Here is a 19,598-nt window from a genome sequence, read left to right on the forward strand (position 1 = left end):
CTTAAACAATTACAGTCGGGGAATTTAAACAATATAAGGTTCTGCCTATAATATTAGACAATCATAGAAAGCCATATTAGTCGATTAGATGTAATTGTTTTACGGCACATATAAGCAATAAGAAAGGACATTTTCCAGATATTAAGAAAATTTTTTTATTTTAATGCTCTCATTGAAAGCAAATTTATTTTTTCTATTCCTGTGATTTTTCTCACACAATTTTATTCAGAAAAATTACTCAAATATTTAAAAATGTTTGAAGAGAGAATTGTCTCATATTATTCATATTTGTGTTCTCTCTGTATGATCATATTTTTAAATTAAATTTTGACAGTATATACACTATTTGTTGACAATTAAATACGGGAAATTCCCTTCAGTTATAAAGTTAGTTAGAGTTAAATAGCGAGGGTTAAGAAAAAGAAATTGAAAATATTTTATTTTTTGGAAATAATTGTGGAGAATTTTCATTTTAAATAATTTTTTGAAATTTTTATTGAAATTTTTCTTTTAACACAGTTTCCATTTAATTTTTTAATATTATTTATTTGTAAAGAACTGCTAAAAATAAAACAAAATGTCTACAATAATTAATATAAAAATTATTTAATATCTTTTTAGATAATTACATAAGTATAACACTTTCGTTTATTATTATTTTATATTTTTAATTTCAATATACAATAATTGTTTTTTTTTTTTACAATTTTAATTTTATAAATTTTTTTTTTGTTATTTTTTAGTGTAATGTATAAATACAGTTGTTTATTTTTATCAGTTGTTTTTCTTATTTATTTATTGTCCACCCTTAGTTTTTTTTTTTGCCTTATTTTACTATTCATATATAGTTGTGTGTTTTTGTTTTGTGTTTATTATATAATTATTTGTTTTATTTTTTTTATATATATATTTCATAACCTATAATTTTTATTGCCTAATTCTTTTAATATAAAATTATAATTTTTGATTTGATTACATTTTTGTTTTTGCTTTGTTTTTTTGTTTTGGTATTGATTTTTTCGATATTTTCTTCTTTTAATTAAATTAAATATATTGTGTTTTCTTTTATTATTTATTTTTTAAATTATTATTACTTTTTTAGTTGATTTTGCAAGTAAATAATAATTTTCGTTATTACTTTATTCTTTATTATTTATTGAATGTTTAATAATTTTCTATATTAATATTTACATAAATTTCTAATTTATTAATACATGTACCACATTATTTATTTTTATATTATATTTTACCTAATTATAATTTATTTATATTTAATTTTAATTGACATAATATACAATAAGTTTTTTGTTTTTTTTTTTGGTTTTTAATTAATTGAATTTTTTTATTTATATAAGTAGTATAACTTTGTTTTTATTTTATTGTTTCTTGTGTTATTTTGTTATAATGTTTGTTTGTTATTTGTATTTGTTTTGTGTGTGGTAATGTAATTGTATTATTGTTTTATTTTGTATACGTTTAGTGTGAATTTTATGGCTAAAGTTTTCCTCTTATGTTTTTTTTTTGGTTTTCTTTTTGAAAATTTTTTTTGAAAAATGGAATCAAAATTTGAGAAAATTTTAAGGTTTCGCATTGGTTTTTAAAAATGGATTAATAAAATTTTTTATAATTATTTAATTTATTGCAAAATTTGTTGTTTAATAATTTTTATTAATAAAAAGTTTAATTAATGCGGTAAGATATCTTATTTATTTTGCCTTTTCCTTAAATTTTCAAAAATTTCAATTTAATTAAATCGAATTTCTTGTTTTTTATTGATTATGTCGGAAATATTAAATAATTGAGTTGTACAATGTGCGCTTCTTTTGAAGCAATTTTACAATTCAATAAGAAAATTTACAAAAATTCAATTATGGTAAAATACATAGTTAAACTGCGGATTGTAATTCAACAAAGAATTTTAGATTTTGTAATATTTGAATGAATTACAAGAATTTGATAAATTTTTTCTGAGTATAGGGGTCAGTATTTTTTAAAATACGCAAAACTTCTTTCATATATTGCATATATACCAAGTTGTGTGATATTCATATAGACTATAATTTTTTGTGTACCATAGTTTAAAGCTGTTATTTCACATTAAGAGGATTGAGACAATTAACTTTAAACTTCTCGCGGCAAAAATGTATGAAAGATTTTTCTATATTAAAATAAGTGTAAAAATAAATAGTTTTCTTATGTGAATTTATTAAATGACCGCACAATGCCTATTCTGGACTCGAGCGAAGTAGTACCTTTCCAACTTGTTAGAATTATGATATTGTGTAATGCAAAAGAGAGTGAAACATCGGGTATCTCTCCCAAATTTTCATTCCAAATTTCATTAAAATTTCATGTAAAAAATTTCCAATTTAATGAAATTTTTATAGAATGTAGCTCAAAATAAAAATAATTTCTTTTTTCTTAAATTAAAATTTTTTTTTTTAGTTCTTCATCTAAAAGCTTTACAAGTTAAACAATTATTTAACAGCGTATAATTGAACAATTCCGGCCTAATTTCGGATAAATTACCATTATTTTTATATTTAATATTTTTTTTTATATCTAAATTTTATTTTGTTTTTTTAGTTTTTTTTTCTTCCCGTATAAAACATTATATGCAACATCCTTATAGTATTAATAATTTTTTTTTAACGTATAATTTTAATTAATTATTTTTTTTTTTTTCAAATAATTTTTATCTAATTTTTTTTTGTTTTTGTAATTTTTTTTTAATTTAAGCGATCTAGTTTTTTTTTATTATTTTTTATAAACCAATTTTTTTTTTTAATTTTTTTTAAGTTTTTCTTAAAAAATAAGTTTATGTTTTATTTACAAATAAATTTTATATTAAGTGTAATGTTTTTCTTTTAATTTTTAGTGTATTGATGGAAAAATTGAATCTGAATTTACAAAACCTCGATCTCTACCTCCTCGACTGCCAGGCATCGATGGTCCAATTTCTGTTTGCCATTTATTTGCTCTATAGAACATATCTTTGTACATTGTAGCACAATTGGTAGTTTGGCCCTATTGTTAATTAATTGTTATTTTTATTAAAATAAAATTTGTATTAAGATTTAATGTTTTTAATTGAAATTATTATAAAAGTTTATTAAGTTTTGAAATTCAAATGAGATTTGTGTAACAAAATTTTGAAATTTCAATTTCAAATTGTTCAAATATTCAATAATAGTAGTCGGGATTTATTTATTTGAAGATACATTTCTGTGCCTACAAGCAATAACTTTCTAAATTTTCTATATTAGTTTTTAACTTGTACTGCGCCTAAATCTGAACAATGTGCTTGATTAAAGCAAATGCGTATTTATTTTGCTCATTTTAAAAATTATATTCAATTTTTTGAATTTTAGATTTGCAAACAGAAGGCGAAATTCTTTTTAATTAAATTTTATTTTAATGATGTTTTGGGTTTGACATATAAAAAGGCATTATCTCACATATCACAATATATTTATTATATACCGAATTATATATTATTTAATTTTGAAGAACAAATTGGACAATATAAAAATTTTTAATAAAGCTTATTTTCGATATTTGAATTAAATTTTTTCAAAACTGTTCATAAACTTCTTAATAGAGAAAGGAACCGGTAAAAAAAAGTTATGTTCCAAATCTTTCAAAAATTGGTGTACAGCAGTTCCCATAGTACTCGTATAAATGTTTCTTTAACAATTCTCAATCGGGATTATTAGAATAAAATAATAGTAACTAGAGAGACTATAGTTAGTAAAATTAATGCTATTCATTTTGTTAATGTTGTGATTTGCAAGAATACTGTTTGCCAATACACTTCTCAAATATTATTTTACTATGAACTATTTTATATAACATGAAATGTTGTTGTAAAACCTATTTTAAAATTAGAAGTCAATTTGTATGCAAATCTTTAATGAAATTATTTAATTAATAAATTAAAATATTTATATAACAAAGTTACTGACTGTAGAATACTTTATATTTTAATTTAAGGATAATATTAACAAAATATTAAAATATTAAGGAGGTTCCAGTTCTTGATTTCTACAACAAAGTAAAATAATAATTGTAATTAAGTTTATAATTTGTGAATTTCTTAGGAAATTTATAGTTATTTTATAATTCTAACTAACATTAATTAAAGTAATCGCATATAATTAAAAAACTTTTAACTAAGGAAAATTCCATAACTAAATTACTTTTATTATCAAGAACTTTAGAAGCATATTTGAAATTTTAATTTTGTACAAATTGCCTACTGTCGTAATTCAAAATTATGTGAAATGAAATTTCTTAGGAATTTTTTAATTTTACTTAGGTAATTATGAGCTTTAATATTGTTACTTAACATGTAATGAGAGCAATTATATAACAGTATTTTTAACTTAGTTTTATGGTAAAAATTATTGTTCCGTTTTAGTTTACATGTTCATACAAAGTGTACTTGAAAATATTATATAACAGAAGTGTTGCCAATTTAAATTAAATTATTTTTTTTCAATAATAATTTCAAATTTAATTAATTAAAAAAAAATTGTAAGAATAGAACCGAAATAATTATAATTAAATCTCTTTTTGGGTATTTGTGTGATTGACAAAAATATAACAATAATAATAAAGAAAATACGTATAAGAATTTAATAATATAAATCGAAAAATTTTAAATCTTACCTTTGGCGGCTTAAAATCTATATTGGTTCTAATAGTTCTATGATGCAAATGTTGCAATGGTCTTGCATTATTGCCTAAAGGTGCTTTTGGTGTTTGTTCTGATCCTTGCATTAATCGCCTTAATTGATAAAGCTTTTTATAATAATAAATCGAATTAAATTTTTAGTTATTATACGTTTTAAAAAAATTGAATATAAAAAATTTTATTTTAATCAATTAATTATTCATTTAATAAAGAAAGACCTCAAAAAAAAAAAACAACAACAAAACTGTTATAATTTTTATTAAATTTTAAAGATAATTTGCATATAAGAAACAATTTTAATTTGATATCAAAGAGTTATTAAAATAATTTTGAAATTTGTTCGGGAAAAATTAATTTTTTTTTGGCAAAAGTATGTTATAGACAGCACAAGTAGTTAGATTTTCGTGAAATTATTAATATGCTTTGGCATTGTAGTAGACAGTCTCAAGTAGAATGAGATTTTTTGAAAGTGTTATACAGATACGGAAAATTTAATCAGGGAAACGGTAATAAACAAATCAATAATAAAAAAATCACCTCTTGTTTTGTTATATAAATTGGTTTATTAATTATTATCCATACTGTACTCTCCCAACATCCAGGATGTGTTGTTGATCCTTCATATGTCATATAATGCTCTGTATTTGGCAATAAGGAACGTATTGAAATATGCCTAATTGGTGTAGACATTCCTGAAAATGAAAATTAAAATACAAAGAGTGTTTTTAAAATTCATGAAATTTGCAAAAAAAAAAAAAAAACATTTTTTTTGTTCTTTTTTCTATCAAAAAATTTAAAATTCGTGGAACCATTGCTTATTTGCATTTAATTATTTTATTCGCCCTTAATATTCTATAAATGCAAATATTAATAATATTTTGATAAAATGGAAATTAAATTTATTTCTAATTTTTGTGAATTTTTTTGAATTTTTTAATTTTTAATTTATAAAATGAAAAATAATTTTAATATTGTATAAAAAATTAATAATAATATTTTCACTTAATTTAAAGTTCAATGACTGAGTTGCGTTCATAGTTGACTTTTGCTTTATAAAATTAAAAAAATTTTATTTGCTTTTTTTTATTGCCATTTTGTAAAATAATCAAAGCCAGATTTATTTATATTTAATTAATTTATTGAAAAAACAGACAGTTTGTTGTTATGTAGGGCATTTTTATATGACCTCTTCATTTATTTGACATCAAAATTATTGTTAAACATGAAATAACTTTATTTTTTTCAAATGAAATTTATTCATTTTCACAAAAGAAAAAAAATAATAATAATATTATAATTTTCAGTTGTCAATTTACAAAAAAAAAAAAATTTTTTTTTCCTTTTAAATTTTTCGATGGATGCAAAGTGGACTAAAATGCAGCCAAATGATCTTCTTCTGACTGCCATAATTCTATTGTAAGTAAGAATTTAATTTGAAGGGCTACTTACATTTCAAGAGCCTATTACAAATTAAGTTGTTTAAAGGTTTGCAAGAAAAATTCATAAATTTTTAAAAACTATTATTGCGAACTTGTCAATACCCGAGCTTTATTTAACAGACTCCAATGAGAACTTATTGAGTATTCTAGAATCGGGAAATCTTGGAAATAGTGAACGAAATATAATCTCTTTTATGTGCCAAACAGCTGCAAAAATGATTATTGTTAACTTTTTTAAGACATGCAGTGTATAGAGTGGTTGGCTTTCCTGCATTACAGTGTGGGTAAAAAAGGCAGTGCATGAAATATCGAAAATTTTGCTGTAAAAGTGTTCGGGATTAACAGTTACATTTTGCAATAGATAATGATGACCCAACCTAATCAGGCAATGCAGTGTGTGAAAAACTATTCTTCGCCACCAGTATGTTATTACAAAATGCCTCCCACCCCCCACCGCCAATTAGGGAAAATCGTCAAAATTTTTGAAATATCTGTGAAAGTTTAAAGTATTTTAATTTCGAATGTACGCAAATTTTCCTTCACTACAATAGTTATAAAACAATTTTAGCCTAAAAGTATGCAAATTAAGTTTGTCGAATACCGTGAATATTTTCATTCAAAAAAAATCTTTTATTTTTTGGAGAAAATAGCTGAATTTTAACACATAAATTGAGTGCATTTGTAATAATTTTCATATATTAAAATAAATTTGTGTCAAAATTTTTGTAATTTTAGCGAGATTTTAAGAATATATCGAGAAAGATTTCTTTGTCTTTCTTTGTTTGTTTCAAAAACAATAACAAAAAATTATAAATTTTGTCTATGAAAAACAACTATGATTTTTTATTTCAATTCGCTCTTTACTCCTGGGGAAAACCCCCACAGAAATTGTTCATTGTAAATTAGAAAAACAACAAACAAACCTAAAACAGCATGTAAAAAACAACCATTGCAGATGAAGCAAAATGTAATTTTATAAATAAATTCTCGCGGGAAATTGTACAAACAAAATTTTACATTTGACTGTTCTATTCTTATTCTTGTTAGTTTTTGTTCTTTTTTTACATATATGGCAGAGTTACACCATTCCTGTAAGTTTTACAGCATAAATGGTAAAAAAAATTTCTTTCTTTTCTTTAAATAAAAAGTCTTTAATGTTTTTTCTATTCATTTTAAAGAAATTTTTTTTCCTATATTTTTATTTTTTTATTTTTCCAAAATCTAAACAACAAGTTCAACTTCTGTCTAAAAGAATTATGGTCAAAAACTTTATTTTCTGTATTCATCGTATATTTTTCGTAAAGAACTTTATCACTAGTTATAATCCACCTACAAAATATAACAAATTCCAAAAAAATAACAAAAAAAAACAATAAGAAAAAATTCTTAACACTTTTCCGCCTTTTTTTTGCCATTTTTTATTTTTTATACTTTTAGAACGTTCAAAATTTCATTGCATTGTTTAAAAAAATATAATAGTAATGATTGTGATGATGATGACGGTGATGATGATGATGATGATGATAGTATCATGATATCCGCTTTTGTTTTATTTGCTCTATATTGCATACAATAAGAGAAGAAAATTGTTTGCGCGCTTTTATAGCGATTTCTTGATATTTTACTCCTTGATATGAATCGCATGTATGTGTGTATAAATATGTGTATGTATATATTGTTTATGTACATGAATGTGCAGTTATTATTATTGGCAATTTTTCTATATTATGGTGGTACTTTACAATTTTTGTTTATTTATATTTCGTGACCATTGTCAAGTTATAAGTAAAAACAAAGTCCAAGTTTTTTTTTTTTTTATAGAAATAAATTTCTAAAAATAAATTTTTTTTGGTAGAAAAATAAAGGAAAAACAAAAATCAAATTGAGTCATACAAAAAAAGAATGTTAAATAAGATCACAAAGGATTTAAAACTGGAATCACCATATTGCCAACGTTAAATAGGATAAATCTGGCCAACATGTTGCAAAATTGCAGTATGGTTGATATTTTAGAAAGTACAATTGGTAATATAGCAGTTTACATTGACTTAGCTTTAGAATTTCAATTAATTTGTTAATTACGCAGAATGTGTTCCTATAAAAATGAAAGAATGTTCGACCTTTAATTATGAAAAAGAATGTAGTCTGTGTGTTCTACATGGTCTACCGCACTATTAATCTGATCAACATAAAAAGATGGAAATTTGTTTGGAAGAACCTCGCCGTGATTTCCAAAACAAAACATTTTTTTTTTTTTAAATTAGTCCATTCGGAAGTTATAGCGGGAAACCTTATTTTTGAAGCCTTTTCTAATTCGTAGCAGTATGATTTAAAGTACGTACTTTAAATCATACTGCCGCTAGTCCCGAAATATAAATTCCGAAAAAAACATTAAAATTTATAGTAGTATATGTACATTAAAAAATTTTGGTATGTTTAAGAAAAAATTTGTCAGGATATTCGTGATCACGGGGGAGGCCTTAAAATCCCCTGAAATCTAATCTTCCATGTTGTTTGTACAAAGCAGGTGAGGAATTAGAAATTTGCTCTCCTCACATATATACTTAAGCACGTTATTGGCCTTATGCAATGGTGTCGTTCCTCAAAAAAAAGACTTTAAATTTAAATGTTTCAAAATTTATTCAAAACACTGAAAACGTTCCGCTTGTGTAATAAAAAATATTTTTTTTTCAGGAGCTAATTAGTCCGAACTGGTTTCATATGGCTTATTATATTATTTTCCAACTCTTTGGTCATTCAATATTTCTTAAGTTTCTACCAATTGTAATCCTTTTTAAACTCCTTTTCCTTAATCTAGCACTAAAAATATTGTATAAATTGTTAAAATCCAAGGTTGTATAAAATTTTTGTATTTAGAAATAAAAATATTTTTCGCTTTCTTTTTTTTGAAAATTTAAAAATAGTTTTATTCTGGCATGAAGGCGAAAGCAACAAAACATAAAAATAAAATAATTGGAGGGAAAAAAACAATTGCATTGAAACTATTTTCGAATTATAAAAAGTTAAAGAAGAAAATAAAATTTAAAAAATATGGCGAGGAAATACTCAACTTCTTTTATTTAAGTTGTTTTTCTTAATGTCAGCCCATAATGTTGTATAGGAAGGCAAAAATTCAAAAAGGAAACCAAAATTAAGGAAACTATCGGAATAAAGATGAAGTGAAATTTTTATTATTTTTCTTAAAATATAATCAAGAATTCGAAATTCATTCAGAATGAGTTTCATAATTTTTCCATCCCTTAACAATTAAAAGTAGAATTCTAAATTTTTAACATAAAATTTTTGTTATTAAAATTAAATTCTTAAATTTTAAATTTATTTAAAATTCTCTTAAAGCATACCGAAAACTTAATTATAAAATGAAATTTTGTGCACAAATATTTCATTGTACAAAATGTGCAGCACTGTGGCAATATTAAAATTTTTGATTAATTCATTCATGCGGCAAAAAAATTGCTCGCACATTCATCATATTTTGTGTTTACATACAAGTCTTATATAACTAAAAGTGTATACTCACAAATTAACTATAAATAATAGAAATTCTGGATGACATTGGAGTGTCATTGTAAATTTCACATATATTTATGTATATGTTAGCCTTCTTACCACATTTATTACAAATTAATGATAAGATGGCAAATATATAAGGTTAAAATTAATTGAATAATGGTTGCATAAACAAATATACAAAAATTTCTGCCCGAAAAGACAATTTGACCACAGATTTATTCTTTAGAAAATTATTTTATTGATCGAATATTATTGTTGAGTTAAATTTTTGTCCTTGATAAAATTTTTCAAAAAGTTTTATTAGAATGGCCAATGATAGAACAAAATTTTCTAATATTAGCAATTCTTAGAATAAAGTAATTCAAATATAGGGAATTTATTCTATAATATCCGAAAGCAGTTTAGAAACGTGCGACATATGGAAGAGATGTAAGGCGTTCCGAGACAATTTCAACATTATTGACAATACTATGGTTTTCAGGACATTTACCGAAAAGTACGTAAAAGGAAAGGCTATTATGAGAAAATGGAATTCTTAAAATTTTCAGGAGTCTATCGAGTATCCGTCCTTATATCATATTCATTTTCTATTACCTGTCTAGCTTATCTTAAATAATACTCGCACTTTTTGATATCGGTTTGCATTAGATTCAATTTTCATCAAAAAATTTAACTTTATTAAAATGCTTTGAAAATTTTGTGCATTCGGAAAATTAACCGGAAATATAAAATTTCAATACATTCCCTCAGAATGTTTTCTTTTTTTGAATTTATTGCAATTGTACACTTGCACCATGAAAAAGTTAGTTTTGTCATGGATAACAAAATTCTTATATAGGCACTTTAAATATTTTTCATATGTTGAACTTGTTCCTTGTACAAATAAATCCAATAAAAATTTTAAAAATATTATACAATTTTATAATGAAAATAATCAAGAAAGTTTATATTCTCACAATATTTTTGCCTGTTAGCCTTTATTTCCTTTTAAACGCCGCTCGGTATGTTAAGCTAAAAATATAGAAAATTGCAAAACAATCAACAATTTTCTCTCAAATTTTTTTTGTATTTCCTCCGTTTATAGTAAGTTTCGTGTTTGAAAGTTATTCTTTTTTTCGGCAATCATCACGATTTTCAAGAAGGAAGTTCCTTCTTGTCTTCAAATCACTAAACAAACTGATTTAAAAGTGTACATATATAGAAAATTAAAAACAAAAGAAAACAAAAAGTTTTGTTTTTAAATTTTAAGGATTTCGTGAGAATTTTTGTAAGTTTATAAAATAATAATTAAAACAAAAAGAATTTATCAAGTCATTAAGGTATTTTTTTTTGTTGTAGGGTAGAAAAAATATAATTTGCAAACCCTCGAAATTTTATATGGAATTTTAGAAAAAAAGTTTTACAGAAAACTTAATTTGACTTAAAGGTTATTAAAATTATATGAGAAATCGCTTAATTTCTTTTATTTTATAAAATTGAAAATTTTAATTGTGTTTCTTGTTAATGACTTTATAAAATATTGCTTTAAAATTATTCTGTTTGGTTATTGTAAATTTTCTAGGAAAAGTAAAATGTTTTCACTACTTAATAACTGTTTCAGAGTAATTTAAAGTAAGCCTTACAAATTGTACGCTATCAGGGTTAATATGAAGTGAGGTGAGGAGTATTTTAGATTGAATTGAGTAGAATAATTATTTGGGTGAGAAATACTTAAGTAAATTGAGTAAAAATTTAAGTAGACCAGGTTAGATAACGCGTTGACATTTTCTTCAAATAGAATGCAGTTAGATTTATATAACACCCCAATGACCTTTATTAACTTCAATGATATGGTCAAGCATGCAACTTGACATCAGTAGCAGAATTTAATTCTTCGTCTCTCGTAAATTTCTTTTTAACGTAAATTTCTTTTTAACGGATATCAACTCAGTGTAAGGTCGGTTTTGCTATTCCTGCAGGCATTTAGATTACAAGAATTTCTTAGAGTATGAGACTTATAAAATCAATATTCAAGGTACCTATGTTAAGTTAGTTTTGCCTTAGTCGGTTATACATGGTTCCAGCTTTATATTCTAAGCTTTTGTATTCTCGTCTATGGGGAAAAAAATTATCTCTACCCTCAATAGATTAAAATAGCTCTATAATAGAAGCAATGTGGCCAAAATAATAGTTTTGAACAAACTAGCTGCAAATAATCTTATTAATCTTTCTATTCGCCTCAAATCAAGTCAGTACATCATGTAACAGATGTACTGGTTGATTTGAGAATTAATCTCACATTTGCAGTGATAATGGTCCATTATGTTACTTGTATAGTCAGGTTGAGTTTACGTTTGCTTTTCAAGTTCGTTTCTTTTCCAATTAACTAAAAAATTAATGACAGAGCATATGGCATTTCTATTTGAGAAAAATTGGACCCCTATTTTTTTTCATTTGCTTACATTTGATTAAATTGTAAAACACAAAATTTGTATCTTGCTATGTATATAAAATGTATAAAATGCACATATAACGCACACTTTGTAAAACTTGTATGTATATAAGAAACTTAACTTCAGTACAATGTCTAAGTTAAATGTTATATTTTTGGTTTATATTTTTAAAAACTACATTTATGTTCTTCTTACCTTTAAATAAAACTTTATTAAAAGCACTAGTTATTATTCTAAGTTCTGGATTTGGTGTTTCACCAATTTGAACCATTAATGATATACCAACAATTCCTTGTGATTTATGTTGGGCTTCAGACATATTATGATATAATTCTTTATTAAAACCATACAATTGGATCTGAAAATAAATAAAATTTATGCATTAATTATAATATATGAAAGGTTGTACATACAAACTATAAATGTATTATATAATATGTTATAAGCATACAAAATGACGTAAAGATATTGTGTAAATTAAAAGGTCAAAATGTAAATTAAATGAACTTAAAATGAATTTAATATTAAAACAAATACAAAAACAAACCATATTACAAGTAAATTTAAGAATTTTAAGAGGAGAGAAAGTAATAAATATTGTTGTCATTGTTGTAATCATCCACATTTATTTGAATTGTGGGTTAAAGCGTAAACTATAGATTGCGAACATTTTGTCGAACGATAATTTCTAAAATGCGAATTAATCATTTTTGCTTTGAAAATTAATTTGGCACTAAAATGCAAATATTTCGCGCAGAATTCTGTAAGGCTTTGATAATGAGTGATTATTTTTAACACTTCATGTGTGATTTGTTACAGTTGTCAAAATTTAACCTTTGACATTTTTCTATGGAAATTTTACGATTAAATAACTGAACGATTAATTTTTAATTATTAATAATTAAAAAATGTTAATTAAAAATTTTCTCCGTGAGCAATTAGTTTCACATTTTTGACTTGTCAAATAGCCTGCCAGATTTTGGGTATTTTCAGGCAAATTTCAAACATGATAAAGACAATATTTTTTGTACAACTTATAACAAATAACAAAAAATGCAACTGGATTTCACATATAAATTGGGCTAGTGTCGTTTAAAGTTTATAATCGTGTCACAATTATTAAAAAGCAATTATCAAAATTGTAAACTGCAATTATCAAAATTGCAGTAGTACACAATTTAGATTAAGAGTTGAATGTTGAATTTTTGGTGTAGATATTAATATTTTCCACACTTATTGTTCAAATTGCTTTCGAATAAATGTCATTTTTACATACGTTTTTTTTTTTTTTTACAAAAATGAATAAGAATAATTTAAAGAGATTGAAGAGTGACAAGAGCTACTATAATAAAATATTCTTCTGAAGTTGAATATAAAGATATTTCTTTATTATGTGTGTATGTACAAACATAAACAAAGAGAACTGAGAGTGTAACAATACAAAATCTATTGTCAAAGAACTTTTTAATATGCTCTTTTTATTTTAATATATTCTTTTTCTTTTTTGTTTTTACTTTAGTTGTCGACACACTCATTTATATTTTAAATTAATTATAGTGACAAACACTCCAAACCCACTCTTATTACATGTACATAGATTTTTATTTTTTTTGTTGTTTCTCAGAATCAATTATGTAGTCATTACATTCACCCATACATACCCTACTTATTTACTACAATTTATAGTATGTGAATAAAATAAAATATATATTGTACTTGGAATAATTTCAAGATTTAATATCCTTTTTTTTTCTATTTCGAAAAATGTCCTTTTACTTTTAAATATTACAACTTTAAGAATATGAAATTAAAATAGAAGAATAGATGATATTATGAGAAAATACTTTTAATATAATCAAAATTAATCATTTATCATTTTGAGTTCATTATAAAATTTCTCTATGTAAAATAGAACTTTAATATTGAAATTATATAAGTGAAAGCTCTTTAATTTTAAATAGAAAATTTTTCAAAGACAAAGGTTCTATATAAAATTTAAGAATGTTGTGAATTTATATATATATATATATATGTATGTATATGTACGTAATATTGTTTGCAGGCAAATTGATTATTTTAATTAAATTTCACATTTAAATCTAGGTTATTTTTTAGAATTTTATTAAAGATACTTTATTGAAAATTAAATTCACAGTAATTCTGACTAAGAATTTTGATTTTAATCAAATTCAAATATAAAAATTGTGATTTGGATTTTGATAATATTCAACCTGAATTTCTTGTTTTAGATTAATTTTTAATTATAGTAATTGATTTAAAATTGTATAAATTCGGATGAGTTATTTGAGTTATTGAGTTATTTGATCTTACAAATAAAATCTTCTGCAGTTATTGTTTCTTGTTAATTCAATCCTTGTTAATTCTAATTCCATTCAACACTTGGATATTTTTTTTGTGATTTTTGGATCTAGAATAGGATTTGCTGATCTCATACACAGTATACAGTTTTCTTTTATGGAAAAAATGTTGGGTTTGGAGTTCGAAATTTGAACATTCGACGGGGAATCGTAAATTTCTAATAAATTCAGTAAGATCTAAAAAACTACCGCTTTGTGTTACACATTTAACAAGATACTGCCGCGTATTAAGAATCAAAAGGTTTTTTTCTACGACCTATTACTATTTATGATAAATATAACTCTGATCGGCCGTTACTGAAATTTTCTAAAAATTGCAATATAATTTCGCCTTACTTAATATTCACATCTTCTTAAGCAAATATAAAATTTTCATTGAAAAGAAAAAAAAAATAACAGATTCACCCTATACTTAAAATTACTTTTCATACCCAATCAATTTTGTTTTGAAATTTCATAAATCTTAGAAAAATTTTTTCGAAAATTTTCAAATCAAATATTAAAAGTATTTGCATAAGCACTAACACACATACATATTAAATATTTTTATAATTTGTTACACTCAGAAAAAAGAACATTTATCGACATAAAAATTTCAATATCAGAATTTTAAATCAAAATTATTACATATCCTTTGATAAAAATAAAAACAAAAAAGGATTCTTTACACAACAATGACATATTTTTTACGTTATCCTTCTCTTTTTATATCTTTATCTCTTAAAATTTAAAATATACAAAAGTCAATACAATAATAATTTGTTGGTCTATATTCCTATATGATAATGGATTATATATGTATGTTTATAAGTATATAAGTAAGTATATAAAGCAAATAATAAAATTTCAAACTCACCTCTCCTGGAAAACTATAACCATGAATTTTATGTTCTGATCCTTGACTATTTTCAGTGCCATAATGAATGTAAATTTCCTCGAATTGATAACGATAGGCAAGTGGTCCTCCAGAGATATTAACATGTTGTTTTGTATCCTTATCGACACGGAAGACCAACGATTGACCTGTATTATGAAGGTTGCCTGAGACCTTTTTTTTTTGTTTTGTGTTTTTTTATTTCCAAATTCACAATATTGATATTTACTCGAAAATATATAAGTATGTTGTATATAATGTGTTTATTATATACGTACATGCACATATTTATTTGATAAACCACAAACCACATATAACCACCATTGTGTCATCATTATTATTATCAATATCAATTGAAATCGTAAAATTAAAGATAGTATTTACATATATGTATATGTAAATATTTTTATTTATGTATATACAGATTGTCGATTTTTAATAAGTATGCCAAATTATCATACAAATTTTCGTACGTGCGGTTTTATTGATGATATAGTAACCGAATGAATTCAGTTAACATACACACACACACACATACATTGGTAAATATAAAAACGATTTTTTTTTTTTTGTCGAATGTTGCATTAAATTTTCCGAAAACAAACCAACCATCAATAATCAGGAGATGAATTTGAATCAAATGTTGCCAAAATTAATATATTGATGAGAGAAAGAGAAAGATATAAGAAAAGAAAATAAGATAGTTCAATATTAGTACAAGTTCAATTTTAAGTACCTTTAATTAATTTTGTTCTTAAATTTAGTTAATATTTTGTATTTAAGTAAGTGTGGATTTCAGAAATATGTTGGAAATTTATTTAAAATAAAACTAAATCGGTAGAAATTACTTAAATGATTCGATTATTACGTTAAGAGTTTACCGAACAGCAATTCGGGATTCGATACTACTTAAAATTTTAAATATATTTTTAGTTTTCTATTCGCTATGCGGCGCTTATACGAGTAGGACAACTTGATGAAATATTTAATATTTAAAAATTTGGTCTTAATTGGAAGTTGGACGATATTATTTGCAGTTTATTGCCAAATTTGAACTCTAAATTCATCTATGTAAATTTAAACTTGCTTGTCAAATTTGAATTTAAAGTTTAAATTTCAAATTTTGTAATTTGAAGAAGCAATTTACCAAATTTGAACTTTTAGGTTCATACAAAATGTTTTTTGTCTAATTTATATTTTTTTTATAGTGTAAAAATTTTGATTAAAAACTTCAAAATACATTTCGTAATGCGTTGTGTATGAAGATTAAGTTAGGCTGCCTCAGATTGTTTAGTCCTTAAATAAGAATTGCAATAGTTCAGTGTTTAAATTTTAAAATAAACTGATTTAGGAGACAATTAGATAATTTTAATTAATTTCCTTTGATTCTGAATTTTTTTTTCAGAATTTGAATGAAGGTTTTTCATGAATATTGGAAATGCGATTGAAATCAACAAGAAACGTAGTCATAGGGTTTGTAGACAATGGGTGGCGATTTTAATTTATTATTTCTCTTATATTATTTGAATATTACGGATAAGTTTAATGTCTGAGATTTATATTGCTAACCTAAATTTAATAAATTTTATAATTTCAATTACGCTTACGCATGGAGGTTCTCTCTCTTTTGGTACGAAGTTTTAAACTTACTGTTACTCATCAAAATTCAAATTTATTTCCGATTTTTGGAGTAATTTCGGTTAAGGAAACTCTACATTTTTATCAAAATGTATGTATATAAACAATATTAATCGTTTTCGGAAAGTAAGGTTGATACAGGCTCATAGATTTTGATATAATTAGGAGTATAATTGCGGTCCAAGTTTAATGAAATAGAGGACCATATTTTGGTAGCCTTTTCACCGTTTTTTTTATTTTAATTCTATTTTTTGAATGACCCAAACTTGTAATCAATATTTTGTACATATACGTATACGTAATTAAGTGTATGGCATATTTTACACATTAAAGTCTTTTTAACCCTAATTAAATAGTCTCACATTAGTTATAGGTAATTATATTTATACATACACGAAGTTTAAGGTACAGTCTTTATATCTATGTCAGCCAAAATCCTCAAATTCCACTTATGTATATAATTCTACATAAAATACACAATATAAGTAGTTAAGTGTTAAAACAAATCCTAAAAATCTTTTATAAATATTTGACATTCGCTTTCAACCCACCCATACACATTCATAGGTACTTTCTGCTACCTTATATATGTGTGTAAAATCATTATTTTTCTCATCTGTTTTAATGTTTAACCCATATACAAAGAAAAAAACAAGAAAGAAAAAATTTATTTTTTTTTTACTATTTTTCATTCCCATTTTTCTACTGGCTTTGTGAATGGAACGATTAACTTTATTGTCAGTCATATTTGATTGGGTGATAAGTTAAATAATGACTTAATGATTATCAATATATACATATGTACGACATGCATTGTGTGTGTCTGTGCATATATACACATTATAAGTGTATAATAAAGACTGTAATTCCCAGCATTACACACAAAAAAAAAGAAAATATTTTTAATAATACCGAAAGGAAAAGAGAATCTTATATACAAGTACTTATGTTTTTAAAATATACTTTATGAATATAAAGAATTAATATCCTTTAATACTATTATGTATAGCAGGGGACGGGAACCTATGGCACACGGGCTCAAATAAAGGATGACTATGAAAAAAATGCTTTAGCTGGTTTAGTTCAATGAATGTTGAACCCATTCAAGTCATATTGTTTGTATTGCAATCGCGTCATTTGTCTTTCTGAGATATTTAGAGTTTGTGTGGAATTGATGAAGAAGTATCGAAGAATTATACTAGTATTATACTAAAAGATTTTTTGTTTTGTAATAAAGAAGTTTGCATTATCTCAAAACCAATTCCTCTGTAATACGACATCCCGCTGTAAATGACATTTTGTAAGTCAGACTTTGCCACTTTGACTTATTGATATTGTTTATAAATAAAATTGGCTAAATTTTTGTGGTGACATAACAATTTGTTTATAAGTATTATATATAATTAAATTTGCAATTAAATTATTTATATATACGAGTATGCTACTATTTCCTAGAAGACTGTCTAAATACGGAAAGGTTTCTGCCCTAAATCTTTAAACTGAAACTAACATTTCCAATAATCATAGTTGATTTTGGTCTACGACTGAAAAAGGTCGCCAATTTCTGATATATAGTATATCATATAATAATAATTACTCATGCATATGTATAACAGATTTTGTTAAATATAAAATGTTAAGAATTTTAAAGTGTGAGAATAAATAAAGATTTTTGTTTGGATTTTCTATTTTTCTTTTTTTTCTTTAATATACGAATAAAAGGAGTATAAAAGGAATCCTTGAAATAATGATGAGATGTTTATGAAAGGATCATTTATAATATTTGATCGTTTATTTTATCATTTTACATGATTATATGTGTGAACAGTATGTCATACTCAAATAATTAAAGTACATATGTTAAATAAACAGTAAATAAAATAAATGTGTGTATAATAATTATCGTAATCTCTCTTATATGTACCATGTTTATTATCGTAAATAATAAAACTGTTATATTTTTTTTTTATACATATCGCCTGCTATATATGGAAAGGTATTAATCTTTTTTGTAAGGACATGGGTATAAAAAGGATTTTTTTTTTTACTAAAATTTTGATTTTATTCTGTTGATAACTTTTATATGAAATGTATGTGTGCATATTATGTAGGTTTTTTGTTATATTGTATAAGAAAATTTTTATTATTTGTAATTGTAATCGAATTTATTTTGTGAAAAAAGATTGAGTCTTTATAGTAATACAGGTTTACAGTTTCCTTTTTAAAAGTATTTTAAAAAAAATTTGAAAAGAATTTTAAAACAATAGCAATTTAAAATCAAATAAAACCCATTTTTATTGTCGTCATATCAGGTCTGGGACAAAAATTCTTTTATTTGAATTTGACGTATAATATAAATGTTCGTGTAACTGTTACTGAAGTGAACCTTATTTATTATAACTATTATAATTAAACATTAATTATAATATTATAATTAAACACACGTTCAGAGCAAATTAAATAATTTTAACCCCAAAATATTTTAAAATTTCTACAAAATTTTCGAATCAATAAATTTTTCAGTAAGTTTAATGCTTTAATTGAATAATATTTTCCAAAGTTAGAAGGTGAACAAATTTGTAGAGATATTTTTCAATTAATTGAGTA

The 19,598-nt window shown here is 23.7% G+C and overlaps 1 protein-coding gene across 3 annotated transcripts in view; it reads right to left on the minus strand.

The window, feature by feature from the left end:
• Positions 1–1,811: 1,811 nt before the first annotated feature.
• LOC129613173 (carbonic anhydrase-related protein 10) overlaps positions 1,812–19,598 on the minus strand; it is an 87,667-nt gene continuing 69,880 nt past the window's right edge. For all 3 annotated transcript variants that reach the window (XM_055527134.1, XM_055527133.1, XM_055527132.1), the window contains exons 5-9: positions 15,336–15,527; positions 12,297–12,459; positions 5,234–5,388; positions 4,672–4,803; positions 1,812–3,027 (exon numbers count right to left, since the gene is read on the minus strand). In XM_055527134.1, the coding sequence (XP_055383109.1) occupies positions 2,875–3,027; positions 4,672–4,803; positions 5,234–5,388; positions 12,297–12,459; positions 15,336–15,527 (795 nt within the window). In that variant the 3' untranslated portion in view covers positions 1,812–2,874. The remainder of the gene's footprint in view (positions 3,028–4,671; positions 4,804–5,233; positions 5,389–12,296; positions 12,460–15,335; positions 15,528–19,598) is intronic.

The sequence above is a fragment of the Condylostylus longicornis genome, unplaced genomic scaffold (genome assembly GCF_029603195.1).
Source record: "Condylostylus longicornis isolate FDR11 unplaced genomic scaffold, ASM2960319v2 ptg000081l, whole genome shotgun sequence".
Taxonomy (NCBI): Eukaryota; Metazoa; Arthropoda; class Insecta; order Diptera; family Dolichopodidae; genus Condylostylus; species Condylostylus longicornis.